Raw genomic sequence first — 18,506 nt, forward strand, 5'->3', positions numbered from 1 at the left:
CTGCTTGGTTCCTCCCCGACCCTGACCCGATCCCCCCACCCTCACTGGTCTCTTCCTTCATAAACTACTTGCACACAAATCCTTGCCTCAGGGTCTGCTGTGGGAGACGTGGCTGATAATGGGATGCTTTTATTTTTGCCATCTCCTTTAAAGTGTTCCTGTTCTGTTAGAACATGACATTGAACATGCATTCACCTGTTCACCACATGATAGCACTTATGCTGTGGGCCAGGCCCATCTCATTGGGTGTGAAAACAGATGTCCAGTTATCTGTTCAGTAGGATTCCATTTTAACCAAGAGAGCTTTCTGAGTGTATAATCTGATACCAAATAAAACATTTGCCCTTTTTCAACCTTTCTTCAGTGGTTGATTTCTACTCATGACTACTTTCTCAGTAAATTGAACCAAGGGGATAATGTTTTCCCTCTTATGGCCAGAGAGGTGGCTCCTTACTCTTGGCTTTTTCCACTTGCCAGTTAGATGCATGGGTGGCTGGCATGTAGTTGGATGTTGCTGCTGCAGTAAGCCACCCTCCTGCCATCACTTCCCTGAACTGTTGTATCAGTTATCCATTGCTGCATAACAAACAGCCCTCAAACTTAGTGGCTTAGAGCAACAAGCACTTATTTAGCTCATGATCCTGCAGCTCAGCCATTGAGGCTGGGCAGTTCTCATAGCCTTAACAGAGCTCCTTCAAGTGTCTGCTTCTTGCTGATCTTAGCTGGGCTCTTTCACATCTATGGGGCTCAGTTTGGACAACTGAACTGATTCCTCTTTGTTTTATGATGTTTCTTATCTAGCCTGGACCTGAATAGAACTAAACAAGGCCTCTTGAGGCCCAGGCTCAGAACTGGCGCAAAAATCAAACCTGCTGCATTCTCCTGGTCACAGCAGGTCATGAAGCCAGGCCAGAGTCAGGATCCGGGAGGGGAACAGGCACTTCAGTCTCCTGGCTCCACAGAGGAGTGGAAAGGTGTGGTCATCCTTGCAATCTACGAGGCTGTGATCTCTGCAGTCACAAGCAGCACCCGGGGGTATTTTGCAGGACTGAGCAATGGCGAGGGACCAGCTAGCGAGGGCGACATTTTCCGGAAGGCCTCTGAGCAGCTAGTGACGTACATGAATTCCGGAAGCCGCGTGTTGCAGAAAAACTTTCTGAAGCAAGAAGTGGTTCAGCGGTTCTTGCGCCTCCTTTCTTCTCTGCAAGGTAAGGTTTCTCACAACCTTCCATAGTGTTCAAAGATGCTCTACGCACCTTAAAACTCTTTTCTACTATCTGTTTAAACATTGATTAAAAAATAAATGTCATGATCTACATGTAAAACATTCAAACAACACAGAACATTCTTCAGTGAAAAGTCGATCATCCACCCCTGAACTTCAGTCTCTAAATCTCATCCGCAGAGGCAACCTCTGTTATTAGTTTTTCATGCAGCCTCCTGGAATTTGCATATACTATCCTTACTTAAAATACCACAGATGTTTCTCTTTTCTATTGGCTAGAACTCTACACTCCTTGGGTATTTCCAACCTTCCCAAGAAGCTGCTGACACTGAGGTTCACACGTGGTTGAGTAGCATGACCCAAATAACTAAGTACTTGTTTATGGTTTCCCCACGTCTTAAAAATACTGATCTGTAACTTAGGGTGATGATGTCCCTCTGTGTTGGGTTTTGGCTGGGGACAGAAATCACATGAACCTTTTTCTGGAGTGTGGTGTATTCTTGTTTTTGAAAGAAATCCCTCCCGACCTGGTCTATGACATTGACCGCGACTGTGCCAACGCCTTCATCCAGTTTTTACTGGAAAAACAGAAATGGCCTGAAATGCTTCTGCTGCTGACCCGCAAAGTGAGCGGGGAGCCACCGTTCGGGGACTGTCTCATCAAAGGCTGTGACCTCTCGAACCTCGACCTCTGTGCCATCCTCCCCCACCTCAGCACCTGGGACCAGCGGAGGACCCTGCTCCTGGGCCACCTGATAGACCACGGAGGTGAGTCCCAGATGCTGAGTCAGCACCGGGGGGGGACATCCCAGGGGAGTCTAGGTGCCGCAGTTCATGGGGCTTTTTGCTTGATTTCAGAGATTCCTTTAAATTCTGCCTCATTCTCTTCCTCCTCCCTATCTTCTCATTGGAAACAGTGATGGGTTCGATGCCCTTTTGTGAATTCTTCCCTTTCTCTCTTGTGTAAGAAACCTCAGGCCTGTGGAGGGGGTCTGGGCCCTGGTGTAGCCACAGCGGTCATTTCCTCCCAGCCTCCAACTGGACTTTTCCCTGCACTCAGTATGCCACCTGGGTCCTTGTCAAACTCTGTGACATTCTTTTCTGATCCATGGATTGGGATTTGTGATGCTTGTTTTTTAAAGAAACAGCCAAATAATGGGTGGGTGGAAACATCTGCTGTTTTAATCAGCACAATCAGACTTGACTGGATGTATGTCTGGAGTGTGCAGACGTCTTGCTGGATCAGGTTTTATTTTAAAACGAATTTGGAAGCACTAACCTCCTCCTTACGCTCCCCACTACCCCCCACTAAGGCCACTACTAACTGGCCTTGGGCATGCTATTTATGCCTCCGTGTCCTCATTTATAAAATGGGAATGAAACTAGTCCCCCTTTCTTGGAGCTGTTTTGAATATTCAATGAGTTCATGGATGCAGAGTCTTGGCGGAGCGCCTTGGCTGTGTGGTTTTCCGCCTGCCTTGCCATTTAAGGGGAAATGACCTTCAGAAGGAGTGATGCCACATTGGTCCCAACTCTCAAAGTGACTTACAACGCCTTCAGGCGTTGGCTCTACCCACGGGTTTCAGGAGATAGATGGAAGGTCGCCTGTGGTTTATGTCTTCAAACCCATTCCTTGCGTGGAGTGTTACTACCTTTGCCCAGAAACGATGGCGGTTATGGAATTCCTGTTTTGTTCCTGATGAAGCAAGCACTTATTGAGGGCCTCCCTGGGGTCGGGTGCCAGGGCCCCAGGATGGACAGTGAACATATGGCTGCTGGTGGGTGGCAATGCAGGAGGGCTGCAGTCCTCGGGGTGGAGGTCAGGGAGCTGGCAGCGCAGAGGGGAGGTGTGGACTGAGCTAAAAAGAAGGTGATGTGGCAGTAGGGATGTGTCAGGGAACATGGCAAATGAGGGCCGATGGGCATTCTCGGGAAGAAGCTTCCTAGAAGCAGAGGATGTGGGAAGCACGCTCACGTCCTGGTCACCGAGTGTATGTCCAGGACTGTGTTGGGCAAACACTGGGAGTTCCGTTGTTCACGCCATCCCTACTCCAGTGCTGATGGTGGTCCTGTGGCGGGGTGGGAGGAGGAGCTGGAGAGACAGAGGAGGTGAGGCCCAGGGACAGGACACCTGAAGGGGGCAGGCTTTCCCTCCAAGGGCACTGGGAAACCCTTGCCTCCCAGAAAGGGGGCGTGGCAGGAGGGCCTCAGAAGTCAGGTCAGCACCCCCTCTTGATTTGGGATAAAGGGCAGAATCGCCCTGGTCCGGGAAGGGAAGATCCCACATGCCGCGGAGCAACTAAGCCCGTGCGCCACAACTGCTGAGCCTGCGCTCTAGAGCCCGTGCTCCTCGACAAGAGAAGCCACTGCAGTGAGAAGCCCGTGCACTGCAATGAAGACCCAATGCAGCCAAAAATAAAATAAATAAATTAAAAAAAAAAAAAAAGGGCAGAATCGGTCCCGCCCCCCTTAGGTGGGCCCTGCTGACCTTGGCTCAGGGATGCTGCTCACCGGGCCCTTCTCTCTGCCTCCCTCAGCCTCGCCCGAGGGTCTCCAGGGCAGCCAGGAGCAGCCGCTTGCCGTGTGCCTGAAGCATGGGGACTTCGAGCTGGCCTTCCTCCTCTTGACCAAGGGTGCGGACCCCCGTAGCATTTCTCTCACGGAAGGCGACACTCCTTTGCATGCCGCGCTCCACATCTTTCTAGATATCAAAGGTAGGCCTTTATTTTGTAAGCAGTCTTTTTCTTGAGGAGGAAGCTGGGTGTTAGAATGGATGCTGTGCTCCTTGGACTTTCCTACTGGGAAAAGTAACCATCTGGAAAAGGCCCATTTCTTGGCCAGGCCTGTATCTCCTGGCCCCTCACCCATAGCTTGATGGGAAGGAGTGACCATCATGGTGAACGGTCAGGGTGGGTTGATGGAGGAGGATTCTTAAGTTCCAAAGTCGGCTGTCCATAGCTGCAGATACTTTCCATTTATTTACACCATTTCAAGGGTCCTGACATAAAGGCTCTTACTGGAATATTTACGGTGATTTCTGGGTTTCTCCACCTTAGCACTATTGACAGTTGGGCAGGATAAATCCTTTGCTGGGGGCGCTGTCTTGTGTATTGTAGGATATTTACCAGCATCCCTGGCCTCCACCCACTAGATGCCAGTAACACCTAAATTGTGACCATCAAAAATGTTTCCAGACACGGCCACCTGTCCATTGGGGAGCAAATCGCCCCCAGTTGAGAACCACTGGGTTATCAAATCCTTGGGGAAGTTCTGTGTTCTGAGGACCCCTGGCTGGCGTCTCTCTCCCCAGAAAAGCCGTTCAGCACTCACGGGATTTTTGTGTCTTTCAGCTGACATCGGTTTTAACTTCCTCAGCCACCTGCTGGATCTGTTCTGGTCCAAGCCCACCGAGTTTTACTACCTCAACCCCAATATCCAGGACAACAGCGGTAACACGCTGATGCACATCCTCTTCCAGAAGGGCATGCAGAAGCGCATGGGGATGGTGATAGGTCTGCTAGTGAAATTTGACATCAACCTCAACCTGAAGAACAAGGAAGGCAGAGACGCCCGGTACCGGGTGAAGAAGAACGACGCACTGCTCTTGGCCTGGAACAAAGCGCTGCTGGAGAGCAGGCGCCGGGGCCGACAGGACGCTGCCGCCCACCCGGGGAAGCCCCCACGCTGCACAGCCCCGGCTCACACGGCTCAGCTCAAGGGCTCCTCCAAGTCGCTGCCCTGCAGCGGCACTGCAAGAGCCCCACCCAGAGGAGCCGGGGTCCCTGAGAGCTGGGAGACCCTGCCGGATGCCCAGACTACGAGGCCAGAGCCTGGGGCTGCCAGGCCCTGTTCGCGGAGAGACCGCCTTGTGCAGGACATCACGGCTTTGATTCAGCAGGTGGAATTGGATCCGTCCCTCCAGGAGGACTGTCCACAGGACTCCGAGCCTCTGGAGACAGGAGCTGGCACCATAGGAGAGAAACAGGAGCTACAGGGCGCCCCGGGGGTGGGGGGCTCTGACTGCAACGGGAACAGCCCCGCAGTCCTTGAGGCCACGGAGGGACATGCGCAGGCAGGCCTCGGGACCCCGCAGCTCGTGCCTGCTGGTCGCAGGGGGACAGAGGGCAGCGACGACCAGGACGACCAGAACGTGCCGGAGATGGAGGCCTGCCTCCTGGACTTCGAGAACATGACGTGGGAGATCGAGTGCACTTCGGAGATGCTGAAGAAGCTGTCCAGCAAGGTCATGACCAAGGTCATGAAGAAGAAACTTATCCTCGCCATCCAGAAGCTCGGCAATGGTGAATGGACCAGGGGCCTGCGGAAGCGGCTGAAGAACTTGAAAGGAAGCATCCAGCTCTTCGAGGCCAAGCTGGACAAAGGGGCCCGGATGCTGTGGGAGCTCGCCATTGACTTCTCCCCGCGGTGCAGCGAGAACCCCGAGAAGATCATGGCTGCGGAGCGCAGCGCGCACCCCACCGAGAAGGCGAGGCAGGTCTACACGGAAATCATCCGGATCTGGGACATCATCGTAGATCACGGCAAACTGTCGGACTCCATCAGGGCCATCTGCAGCGCCTACAACCGGGGCCTGTCCTGCATCCTGCGTAAGAAGCTGAAGGGTATCAACAAGGACCAGGTGTCCACCAGTAAGAAAATCCAAAAGCGGATACCCCGCTGCTACGTGGAGGACACGGAGGCCGAGAAGGGCGGGGCGCACGTGGATCCTGAGTACTTCCCCCCTGCCAGCGCGGTGGAGACGGAGTATAACATTATGAAGTTCCACAGCTTCAGCACCAGCATGGCCTACAACATCCTCAACGACACGATGGCCACGGTGGAGTACCCCTTCCGGGTGGGAGAGCTTGAGTACACGGTGATCGACGTCAACCCCAGGCCAGCGGAACCCATCATCCTCATCGGGCGGAGCGGCACCGGCAAGACGACTTGCTGCTTGTACAGGCTGTGGAAGAAATTCCACGGTTACTGGGAGAAAGCCGAGCAGGCGGGAAGTCCGCTGCTGGCCAGGCAGATCTGGCTGAAGCGAAGGTTGGAACTGGAACCCGGAAAGGAGGGTCCAGGTGGGGAGGAGGAGGAGGAGGAGGAGGAGGAGGAGGAGGAAGGATCCACTGAGGTGGAGACAGTGGACAGCCTAGAAGAGGAGCAGGAGAGTGAAGCCTGTGCAGGGGGAGCCAGTGGGGAGCCAGGGGACCCCGAACAAGGGGTGGAAGGACCCGCCCCAGAACAGCCCCACCAGCTGGAGCATTTACATCAGATCTTCGTGACCAAGAACCACGTCCTGTGCCAGGAGGTGCAGAGGAATTTCATTGAGCTTTCCAAGTCTACCAAGGCCACCAGTCACTACAAACCACTGGAACCCAGTGTCCACAAACTCCAGGACCTACGGGATGAGAACTTTCCTCTGTTCGTCACTTCCAAGCAGCTGCTCCTCCTGCTTGATGCTTCTCTGCCCAAACCATTTTTTCTGAGAAATGAAGATGGCAGCTTGAAAAGATCCATCGTAGGATGGTCCGTGCAGGAAGAGTTGACCATCACCAACTGGCAGGAAGATGAGGAGGAGGCTGAGGCAGACGACTACGGTGAGGAGGAAAAAACTGTGGAGACACGCCCATGTGACAGTCACCCCTGGGTGTACGTGACATTTGAGGTGTTTGCCAATGAAATATGGCCCAAAATGATCAAAGGGAAGACTTCCTACAACCCTGCCCTGATTTGGAAAGAAATAAAGTCTTTTCTGAAGGGGTCTTTTGAGGCCCTCAGCTGCCCCCAGGGGAGACTCACAGAAGAAGCGTATAAGCAATTAGGGCGGAAGCAGTGCCCCAATTTCAAGGAAGACCGGAGTGAGATCTATGGCCTCTTCTGCCTGTATCAGCAGATCAGGTCTCAGAAAGGGTACTTTGATGAAGAGGATGTGCTATACAACCTGTCCCGGAGGCTGTCGAAGCTCAAGGTGCTCCCATGGTCCATCCATGAGCTCTATGGCGATGAGATCCAGGACTTCACCCAAGCGGAGCTGGCGCTGCTGATGAAATGTATCAATGACCCCAACGCCATGTTCCTCACCGGGGACACGGCTCAGAGCATCATGAAGGGCGTGGCCTTCCGCTTCAGTGATCTGCGCTCTCTGTTCCACTACGCCAGCAAGAACACCATGGACAAGCAGTATGCAGTGCGCAAGCCCAAGAAGATCTACCAGCTGTACCAGAACTACAGGTCCCACTCGGGTACGTCCAGGCCTTGGGCTCTCCCTACAGGGGAGGTGCTTGGGCACTGACCTTGGGCTGCTTTTGAAGCTGTGGCCTAGCTTTTGTTGGGTTCTTGTAGCTAAGGATAATATTTTGGAGTTTGTTAGTAACTACCCACATGAACAAGAGATCTTATGAGTTTTGCCACTAATTCTTTTCTCTCTCTCTCTCTCTTTTTTTTTTTGGCCACTCGGCTTGTGGGATCTTAGTTCCCTGACCAGGGACTGAACCCGAGCCGTCCGCAGTGAGAGCGTGGAGTCCTAACCACTGGACCGCCAGGAAATTCCCCTTTTTTCTCTTTTTTTTATTGAAGTATAGTTGATTTACAATGTTGTGTTAGTTTCAGGTGTACAGCAAAGTAATTCAGTTATATATATATATTCTTTGTCAGATTCTTTTCCCTTATGGATTATTACAAGATGTTGAGTCTAGTTCCCTATGCTATACAGTAGGTCCTTGTTGGTCATCTCTTTTATATATAGTAGTGTGTATATGTTAATCCCAAACTCCTAGTTTATCCCCTCCTTCTTCCCCCTTTGGTAACCATTAAGTTCAGTAGTCATCACTACTCATTCTTAGGTTGATGATTTAAGCTGTGGTTGAATGGAAATGAACCTCTAAGTAATTACAGCTTAAGGTGTTGGCCATGACATGAAAACATTTCAAGGGAACATTTAAACTGCTTGAGAACTTTTGTTAAAGCACTTTGGAAGCACCTGCTTCTAAAATGTAAAGTAATACGTCAATTACAAGTCATTAATCCTGAAAGAAAGCAGCTTTTCTCCCGAAGAGAAGCAAGAAAATATGGGGGGTGGGGTGGGCAGGAGGTGGTGGGAGATAATGCACTCTCAGGTGCTTTTAATTTGTGCCTCACGTGTGCCCCTTCCCTGTGCCAGGCAAGATGCCAGGCAGTTGACATAGGTACCTGCTTTTTTTTTTCTTTTTTTTTTTTTTGACCATGCTGTGCAGCTTGTGGAATCTTAGTTCCCCCCAATCAGGGATTGAACCTGGGCCATGGAGGTGAAAGCCCGGAATCCTAACCACTAGGCCACTAGGGAACCCCCATGGGTACCTGTTTTTAATCCTCCCAACAACCCTACAAGGTAGACATCATTCCCATTTTACAAAGGAAGAAACTGAGGCACAGAGAATACTTCCTTTGTGGTTTATAGAATGCTCACCAATTCACCTCCTATGCCCTGCATGTGTCCATGAACAACATAGAGTATTGTTTTACACATTTAAAAACTTTGTTTAATGGACTCATACCAGACGTACCTTTCTGCAACTTCGTAATTTTGCTTATAATAATGTTTTGGGATTTCTGCATGTTGATACCATGGAGCTGCAGTCCGTGCATTTCTCAGTGCTGTTAGTAGTCTAGTTCATGCCTGCACCACGCTTTGTTATCCACTTTCCAGACAAAATTATTCTTCCTTTATCCCTCAACAAAAATATTTTCGTTTTTTATACTTCTCTTGCTGACAACGCATATCCTACTTGCTTTACACACTGAAATGCTTCCCTTATCATTTTTACATATTACAGTTTTTAACTTAAAAGACCTTAACAAAACCAAGAAACAAGTAATTGAGCTATTTGTTTATATCAGCATTTTCTGATTGGCAAGCGTAAGAACATAACATATTCCATAACCTCTAAAAACATATATTTTTCTCATAGCACAATTTCTTTTTAATGCGGTACAAGATGCTGTTTAAGGAACCCAAACATCTTTTGTAGTTCTGCTAATTAACCCAAGGCTGAAGTCTCAGGCAAAGTGGGCTGTGTTTGTATTTCAAGGACATGATAAGAGTTAACTTCAAGCTTTCTCCTAGGCATATTTTTGTTCTCTCAGGGTCAGAATTCTGAAAACAGTATTTTATCAAGCTAGCTTTCTCTAACTGCATATGCAGAAAAGAACCAGTTTAGAGTGTCAGAAGAGTTTCATCTTAACCAATTTTCTCTGGAGTCTGAAGAATACTGTTGACCCACAGTGTTAAAAAGAAAATCATCTTTTTCTTAGTCATAGGTTCATAGCCAAAATTTTTCTTAATGAATTGAACCTAAATTTCCCATTTTACAAAAAGCAACAAGAATACCAATCCCACAAATGGAATACACACTCACACACCAGAAGACAGAACTGTCACAAATGCTCTGAGAGGATGACGGATACGGAGTCCCAGACAAACACTTTCCAACACAAATGGTCCTCAACGTCAGACACACATCAGAACCAACTGGCAAAATGCCCAGATAGCACCTCATGCTCAAAAGAAAAGTTTGCCATGTGCGCACTGGTGCCCTTACTCAGTCTTGGAGCTCGTCAGCTCGTCCAGATGCGTGTTTCCATTGCACCAAGGAAAAGCATATGTTGGCAGCCAGTGCCGAGCAGGGAAGAAACAGGGAGGATCTCCGAAACAAATGGTTAGGGCAGCTGCTAGGAACGTCCCCGCAAATCCCCCTCCTGAATCCAGTGAGCCACGAGCAGTGGGCTCCTCACAGCCTTCCCAGCGCTGCTTCATGGCGGCAGCTCTTCTCAGGAAAACCCTGGAAGCCAGATATCGCGAGAGCGCAGCCTCACGTTGGGTGTCAAAAACTTACCGCAAGTGGGTCCAGCTGCTCGCTGCTCAAAAGCCAATAAAGAGGCAAGGTTGGGGGAAAGGAAAGTTTGCTTTATTTCAGAGGCCAGCAACCCGGGGCTGGGGTGTCAGATTCACGTCCCAAGGCCAACTCCCCTTCCCCCCACCCTGCCAATCAGTGGGCAAGAGCTTTTATAGAGAGGGAGGGAGGGGGCTACATGCAGAAACAGCACAGTCAGCTCTGACCGTCGTCTTGAAACTGGTCGTCTGTGGTCTGATGATGGTCTTACTTAAATCCTTCTGACCTGGGGTTAAGGTAACCTCCTATATAGTCTTTTAATGGTTTTAAATTGTGCTCCTTATATTTAGGTAGGTGTCAAAATTTAGGTAAATTTAATTAATTCAATTTAAAATGTGTGTGTGGTGTGACATTGTCTTTATTGAAATAACACTTCTGTGATCTAATTTTCCTTTTTTCCATAGGGATAAACAGTTGTGCTGATGCCATTTACCTCATGGTCCATCATTTCCCCTCATTTGCAATTCTTCCTTTTCAAATATCTGTGAGTCTGTTTCTGGGCTCACTATTTTATTTGATTTGTCTAATTTGTCTATTCTTGTACTATTATCACACTGTCTTATTTACTGTATTATCAAATTTCTCCAGTGACTCTTTGTAATTTTGATTGGAATTGAATTTCTCACTCTTTGGGAAGAATTCACGTCTTTACATTGTAGGGATTTCTGAACCATGACCTTGGCATATTTCTCTGTTCAGATTTTTTTTTTACTGCCTTCAATAATATTTTATAATTTTCCCCAGACATTTTACACAGCTGTTTGATTTGTCCCAGAAACCTTATACTTTTTTGTTACTATCATGGCTGCACCTTTTTTCTCTTTTTAAATTTTCTAGCCATGTCTTGCTGGTATAGAGGGATGCTGTTGGTTCTTGTGTATTGACCTGGTATCTCACAATCTTGCTGAACACTCTTACTACATTTACCATTTAGATTTTGACATTTTTATGCAGGTAAGGGCAGGTTTGATCTTCTCTTCTATACTTGTCATTTCTTTTTTGTATCATATTTTATTGGTTAGGACCTTAAACAGAAACAGTAACAGGCATCCGTGTGATATTCCTGAAGTTAATGTGAATATTTTTTTAACATTTCACCATTTAAGTCTGGTGCTTATTGTAGGGTTTTGATAGATTCTCTTTTTCTGGATGCATTTCAGGTAGGCTATGGTTTGATGAAAAGAGAAAACACACACAGACCACACACACGTACATGCACATACACACACACATTGGTACTCTTAACACCCTTACAGTGTAAAAGTAGATTAACATTCTGATTTGTTTAGCCAAGGATTCAGAAAACAATTAGAAGTCAGGTGGCCTCCCAGAGAGTAGCATACACCACACAGCTCAGCCCAGCTTTCCAGGGCTCTCACAGTCTTCCTGGTGTTGCCCGTCAATTACAGGGTCTGCCTGGGTCCGAGCCGCTCAGCTTCTTGCTCTTCCATGACTTTCTACTTGTGCTGTGCAGGAAAAACTGGCACAAAGAAGTTTATGCTCTTAACAGGAAATATGAGACTTCATCCATTCAGGAAACATATATTGAGCTCCTCCCCTACCTGGCACTGTGTGGGGGCTTGGTGACCAAGACGTTCACATTTCTCTGTCCCCAGGGGGTAGCTCCAGATGGCACCCCCTTTTTTTGTTGTCAGACTCTGTAGAGGGGACCTGGCATGAGTAGTTGAATGAGCCCCTTATTCTGGAGTGTACGTGGGTTCAGCACCACTGGTCTGGGGCAGCAGCCTTTATGATCAAGATAAGAGTATGGCAAAGGGAATTGTCCTGTGAGCAGTTTTTTTTTGTTTTTTTGGTTTTTTTTATGTAGTAAGCAACCCATCCAGATGATCACTACATAAACTCCATTTTCCACCTCCTGTCAGGATAGAGGGAAGACTGTGTGTAAATGTTTCTGTGTATAGAACCAGAAAAAGCCCCAATAATATGTATTAGATTTGAGAGACTTTAGAAAACACATAAAACGTTAAAAAAAAAATTCAAGCCCCCTGTAAGGCTACTCACTACTCACATTTTGTTTCATTTCCTTCTGATCTCTTTTCTGGCCATATACAAATATGCATTTATCACACACATTTATTGATTGATTATGTATATTTACATAATCAATGTTATGATTGATTAACATTGTTTAATCAATCATAATTTAGTGAATATTTCCCCCATCTTTTATTCTTTTTTAAATTGAGATTCACATAGCATAACATTCACCTGTTTAAAATGTGCAGTTTAGTGTTTTTTTAATATATTCATAAGGTTGTGCAACCATTACCACTATCTAATTCCAGAACATTTTTATCACCCCCAAAAGAAACCCCATAACTGTTAGCAGTCACCCTTATCCCCTCCTCACCCCTGTGAACTACCAATCTACTTTCTGTCTCTGTGGATTTGCCTATTCTGGACATTTCATATAAATGGAATCACACAATATGTGACCTTTTATGTCTGCCTTCTTTCATTTAGCACAATGTTTTCAAGGTTCTTCCATATTGTAGCATGTATCAGTACTTCGTTGCTTTTAATAGCTAAACCATCTTTTATTCTTTGAGCATGTTTGTATAAAAAATTTTATCTAGTTCCCTAGAAGGGCATTTAAGTGGATTCCAGTTTTTCACTGAAATGAACACTTCCATGCTTTTTTCTGATTCTCTCATTAATGTACATCTCTGAACCACAGTTGCAGCTGATCTGCTTAAATTCAACAGTTTCCACTTGTATTCTTGATTTCTTTATATTGCATAGTGTTAATAATAATAGCATTGGATAGTAAAATTTCCCTTTACTATTTGGTAATAGCAATGGGTACACATATGCCCATTTCATAGAATTCTAGCTGGTGTTGGGCAAAGGGCACATGGCCCCTAAGAATAGTGGGAAACCCAGGATGATCTGTATTCAGTCCAGTTTCTTTTGGAGGTGTTTACTAACTTCTCAGACCTTGGAGTCCCTGTTTGTAAAAGTGGGGTTGTCTGGTCTGTCTCACCGGGCTGTTGTGAGAATTAAACAGGTTAATCTTTATGAAGGTGCCTCTTGTTTAGTCGACATCACTGTCAGTGTTACTTCAGTGCTTAGACAAAAATGGGACCCAAGGAGAAAGCTCGTTGGAAAATCCTTTTAACAGCTCTGACAATTATTCTTAGTATACTCCTCTCTCCGCTGGGTATAAACCTGGTGGAAAAGGGCAATGGAAGCCGAGGTTGTTGCCCCACCTAACATCCAGCTCTTACCATGTAACGTCTCCAGTGCTCTAAGTACCAACGACAGGGGACAGGATAGTTCTTATTTTTTAACTGTGTATATTAGCCCCTGTATTAACATTCTAACAGCTCTAGGTGTTTAGTTACATTTCTGCCTTGACTCTTCTTCATGAGGTCATTTTCTCTCACATGAATATAGTCCAGGAATGAGATTTACAAAACCTTCTTAGGACAGCAAACACATCTCTGCCTTTGTCCGCGGTACCCGGAGTAATACAGCTCGGAGCCAAAGTGATAATCTAACAGGATCTGGAAATTGGCTGCAATCGTTTGTACTCTCAGGACCAATACTGCTTCTCAGGAGAAAAGCAAAACCAAAATAAGAAAACAAAATGTACGGGAGTTCCCTGGCGGCCTAGTTGTTTAGGATTCCGGGCTTTCATTGCCGTGGCCTGGGTTCAGTCCCTGGTCAGGGATCTGAGATCCCGCGAGCTGTGCGGCGTGGCCAAAAACAAAACAAAACAAACAAATCAAAAAACCCAGCTATGTTGGCGTGATGTACAGTGTCTGACTTGTTTTATCCCAGGAATCCTCAATCTGGCATCTGGAGTGGTAGATTTACTTCAGTTCTATTTCCCGGAATCTTTTGATCGCCTTCCAAGGGATTCTGGCCTCTTTGATGGTCCCAGACCAATTGTCCTGGAGTCCTGTAGTGTAAGTGACTTGGCAATATTGCTTCGAGGCAACAAAAGAAAAACCCAGCCCATTGAATTTGGAGCCCACCAGGTGAGTTTCTTGAGATTGTATGTTTTAAAATAAAAGGCAGTTTGCAGCTGAAAAAAGGTTTGAGAAGCTGAGTTCTTCCACAAGGTAGAATTCAGTAGCCCCTGTCCCAGAACGAGGAAGTTTCAGAGATGGGTGAGTGACTAAGTGTTATTAATACTCCCACCACGACGGCCGCTCCTCTTCAAAGACATTAATTGCCTCCCTCAGAAATAGACTCAGCTTTACTAGATTTCTCTTTGTACAATGTGAAGTTTTTTCTCTTCTGTCCCCCTTTGTTTCCTAGGTAATCCTTGTAGCCAATGAAATGGCAAAGGAGAAAATTCCAGAAGAGCTGGGATTAGCGCTTGTGCTAACAATTTACGAAGCCAAAGGCCTAGAATTTGATGACGTCCTCCTTTACAACTTTTTCACTGATTCTGAGGTATGTCATACTGAATTCTTTTTCTCACAGCGCATGTGTGTGTATGAGCTCCGCTTCCACTCCAGGAAAGAGAATTTTGGAGCTGAGTAGATGAGAGTTTGTCACAGGTGACCATTTCTCTTTTGGAGCACCATCCATTTGGTGTGGGGTTTTGTGTGTTTGGATGCGGCTTTTGACAATGTCTGTGGGTTGTTCCATAGTGTGTTGTGGGATGGCTCTCCCCGTGCCTTGCCCTTCCCTGTTTTCTTTTTTTTTTTTTTTTTTTTTTTTTTTTCACACACACACACTGTATCCCTGTTTTCTTGTATTCATCTTTTCTGAATGCCTGGTACCCAAGCGCCAGCTCCTGGTTTTCACTAGCTACTGTTATCCTTGACTCCCAAGGATCCTCAAGTTGGAGCAAGGTCTAAGGAGAGCCTTACAAATGAAGGCAAGGATAGCAGTGTCCACCCTATGAGGACAGAACCAGGCAAGGTCATTCATAGGGAGACAACTGCGGGAAGACACATGAGCCTTGGTTCCTGCCCACAGGATCAGGTAATGCAGGGGACGAGAACAGCCATCCTGCCTGAGCTCCCTCCGGGCATGGCTTTGCCACCACTGCTTGCCACCCTTGCCCACAATGGCAGCAAAACAGTCCCCGGACTGACCCCCAGTGACCTCTGTGCCAGCCCATTGTTTTGACTTGGCTCCTGAGTTCTTGTGATGGTTTTTCTTCCCGACCTCAGTACATTATAGGTAGAGCCGCCAGCTCAAGGCCATTGTCCTCAGTTTCATAGCCACTGCCGTCTCTTCACCACCGTCTTCGGTGGAGGCTCAGGTTGGCTGCTGACCATGCTGTGGGGTCTCCTTTGGGGACTTAGCTGGCTGTACCCTGGTCCCCGTTGCAGACTTCCCGCTGCACGCAGTGGATGCTTGAAGGGGCTGTTTTCATACCCAAGTCAGGAGCACCATTAGCTTTGACTCCTTAAAATCTGCCCCAGAACTGACCCTTTAAATGGAGTCCTTTGTTTTTTGTTTTTTTTTTTCTGGTCTTTTTTTAAATGTCACATTTGCCTCGATAATACCTATGACTAATATTGCTATGGATGTTTTACAGTTTATAAAGTGCTTTTTGAATGCATTGTCTCAATTTATCCTCCACCAACCCTCTGACGTTGTGTGTATCTTTATTACCCTCATTCTACACATAAGACTGAGGGTCATGGAAGTTACATAAGTTGCCTGTAGTCGTAATGTAGGTGGCAGAGCTCGGAGATGAACTCAGATGCTTTGAGTTCCAAATCTCAAGATCTTTCCACTGTACTCCCTTCCTTTTAATACCCTGCATGCAAATCAGCTTCCAGAACCTTCCACAATGAATATATCATTACCATACCTTGAGTGCACTCCTTTTCTATTGACTTTTCTGATAAAATCAGATGCACTCTCATTAATCCTGGAACCATTTTTAATCTCCGAGGACTAACTTTTTTTTTCTCATAATACATCCTTTGGTCATGGTTGGACTGAGGCTCTCCTAAAAGAGGAAGGGGTAAGACTTTGTTGTTCGTGTCCTTTATTAAGTGCCAGTTGTATGCTTGTGCTAGTAAGAAGCTCCAGGAGCTCTGGACTTATGGATCGGTAACTTGTGGTCAACTCTGTTTGTGAAAGAAAAATCCACTTAATTCTCTCTCACCTTGACCCTGGAATGGCACAGTCCTGGATCCCTTGACCCTAAGCTCCCACCAATGGATCAGTGAGTTGCATGAGATTAAAACAATCACAAATTAAGTCTTGTGGTAACATCCACTTCATCCTATACACAGAATGAGAATTCTAAAAAGACTTCTGATGTGATGCTTCCCAATTACCAGGGAATGGAATCGTGCATTCCCCAGCACAAAGCACACCCTCAGTTTATCATTTACAACCACAGGACCAAAAGGCACCAGTCAGCAAATGAGAGGAGATGCTACGATCAAAGGAGAGGAAAAACAGAGGTCACATAAGTCCCCATGCACCTGTTGTCAGGCTGCTCACATGGGGCTTCTTTTGGGGTGATGGGTGAAGGCTGCTGAACAGTACTTGCTGTTTGACACGGGAGACTGTGGAGGACTCCCCTCTCCATCCCTGGCCTCCTCTTCCACCCCCGTTTATGTGTCTGGCAGGTGCTGTATGTGTGTGTGTGTGTGTGTGTGTGTGTATGTGTGTGTAGGGGGCTTCTTGTTGCCCTGGCTTGTGATTTTTCTCTTCACTGTTACCTGTTCGACCACATGGACACCAGGGTCATCTTCTGAGATGAGGAAGGAACCGAGGAATGGTTATGTCAAGGCCTTCTCTTGTAGGATTTTGCCTCATGTGGGGGAGGGGCAGTCATTCTCTGGTCACCCCCAAACTCTCCTCCTGTGGGGACTTGGAGGGGTGCTTGCCATTGACACTCTGCCCCAGTGGGGAGTCCCTTCCTTCACACTCATGTGTGACCAGGACAGGAGAGACTTTCAAAACCACTACTTTTAAGGGTTGCGGAACTAACCTAGAGAACAGGCCCCACAAAAGAAGCCTTGCTGGTAGAGTCTAAGCCCTTTTCCTTCATAATTATTAATCCCCAGAGAAGAAGCTGGAAGACTTCTAGATGCTTCTTCCTTTTATTGCCGGGAGTGCTGCAGGCCTGTATTCTTGCCAGAAACACACGTGCTCGCTCCTGGGAGGCTCTGTCTTGAGAGGGAAATGTGTTTTATTCATGGAGACAGGTTAGTCGTGTGCCATACAAGCAGCTTCTGCGCCTCCTCCGAGCAGTTTTAAGATACAGGTGCTTCAGTGGCCCTTCCAAGTTCAGGCAGCCTGCACCTCTTGCTGTCTGCCGGACCTCCTCAGTTGTTAGCATGTGTGTCTCTTGCCTGCTTTCTTTGGCAAACAATTAAGTTGGGTAAACAGCTTTACAAAGATGAAAAGATAGTCAGAGATGTGTCCTGAAGATTTTTTTTTTTTTTAACTTCCAACTACTAAAATTGATTACATGACTCACATCTCTTCTCAGAACCTGGTGATTAATTCCCTAATTGGTTAGTAGCATAACCACTCTTATTTAATAGATAATGTTTAAAGCATTTAACCTAATGTTTTTTTTTAATTAGTTTATTTTATTTTATTATTTATTTTTGGCTGCGTTTGGGTCTTAGTTGCTGCACGCGGGCTTTCTGTAGTTGCGGAGAGCGGTTGCTACTCTTCGTTGTGGTGCGCGGGCTTCTCATTGCAGTGGCTTGTCTTTGTTGCGGAGCACGGGCTCTAGGCGTGCGGGCTTCAGTAGTTGTGGCACATGGGCTCAGTAGTTGCGACTCACCAGCTCTAGAGCGCAGGCTCAGTAGTTGTGGTGCACGGGCTTAGTTGCTCTGCAGCATGTGGGATCTTCCCAGACCAGGGCTCAAACCTGTGTCCCCTGCATTGGCAGGCAGATTCTTAACCACTGAGCCACCAGGGAAGTCCCTAACCTAATGTTTATAGAGTTTACGTTATAGAGGAACTGAAGGGAGGTAATGAACTGTATCCACTCCACCTTTCCATCATCCTTGAAAAGATACATAGGTGGCAAGTAGCGCCATTTTATAAAAAGCTGAAGGATAGGAGAATTGGCTACCTACTCCCCCAAGACACACAATAAAGTATGAAATCTGAAATTTCATGGGAATTCTTCACTCTAAATACTGTGTATAATCTGGTCACATTTGCCTCCCCAGGGTCTGCAAACCATGGCCCGGGGGCCAAACCCAGCTCACTGCCTGTGAGCTAAGAATGGTTTTTACATTTTTAAATGGTTAAAAAAATCAAAAGGAAAATCATATCCTGTGGCATGAGAAAATTGTATTAAATTCAATTTTAGTGTCAAAAGATAACGTTTCATTGCATCACACTTGCCCATTCATTTACTGTTGACTAGACAGTAAATG

General features: G+C 46.9%; 1 protein-coding gene across 5 annotated transcripts in view; it reads left to right on the plus strand.

Annotated features, from left to right (window-relative positions):
- The window catches only part of TRANK1 (tetratricopeptide repeat and ankyrin repeat containing 1), a 91,891-nt gene that overhangs the window by 48,116 nt on the left and 25,269 nt on the right, over nt 1-18,506 (plus strand). For all 5 annotated transcript variants that reach the window (XM_036868817.1, XM_036868812.1, XM_036868815.1 and 2 more), the window contains 6 exons: nt 1,047-1,208; nt 1,739-1,993; nt 3,763-3,939; nt 4,576-7,470; nt 13,960-14,159; nt 14,443-14,580. In XM_036868817.1, the coding sequence (XP_036724712.1) occupies nt 1,047-1,208; nt 1,739-1,993; nt 3,763-3,939; nt 4,576-7,470; nt 13,960-14,159; nt 14,443-14,580 (3,827 nt within the window). The remainder of the gene's footprint in view (nt 1-1,046; nt 1,209-1,738; nt 1,994-3,762; nt 3,940-4,575; nt 7,471-13,959; nt 14,160-14,442; nt 14,581-18,506) is intronic.

Source organism: Balaenoptera musculus, chromosome 11 (assembly GCF_009873245.2).
Source record: "Balaenoptera musculus isolate JJ_BM4_2016_0621 chromosome 11, mBalMus1.pri.v3, whole genome shotgun sequence".
Lineage (NCBI taxonomy): Eukaryota > Metazoa > Chordata > Mammalia > Artiodactyla > Balaenopteridae > Balaenoptera > Balaenoptera musculus.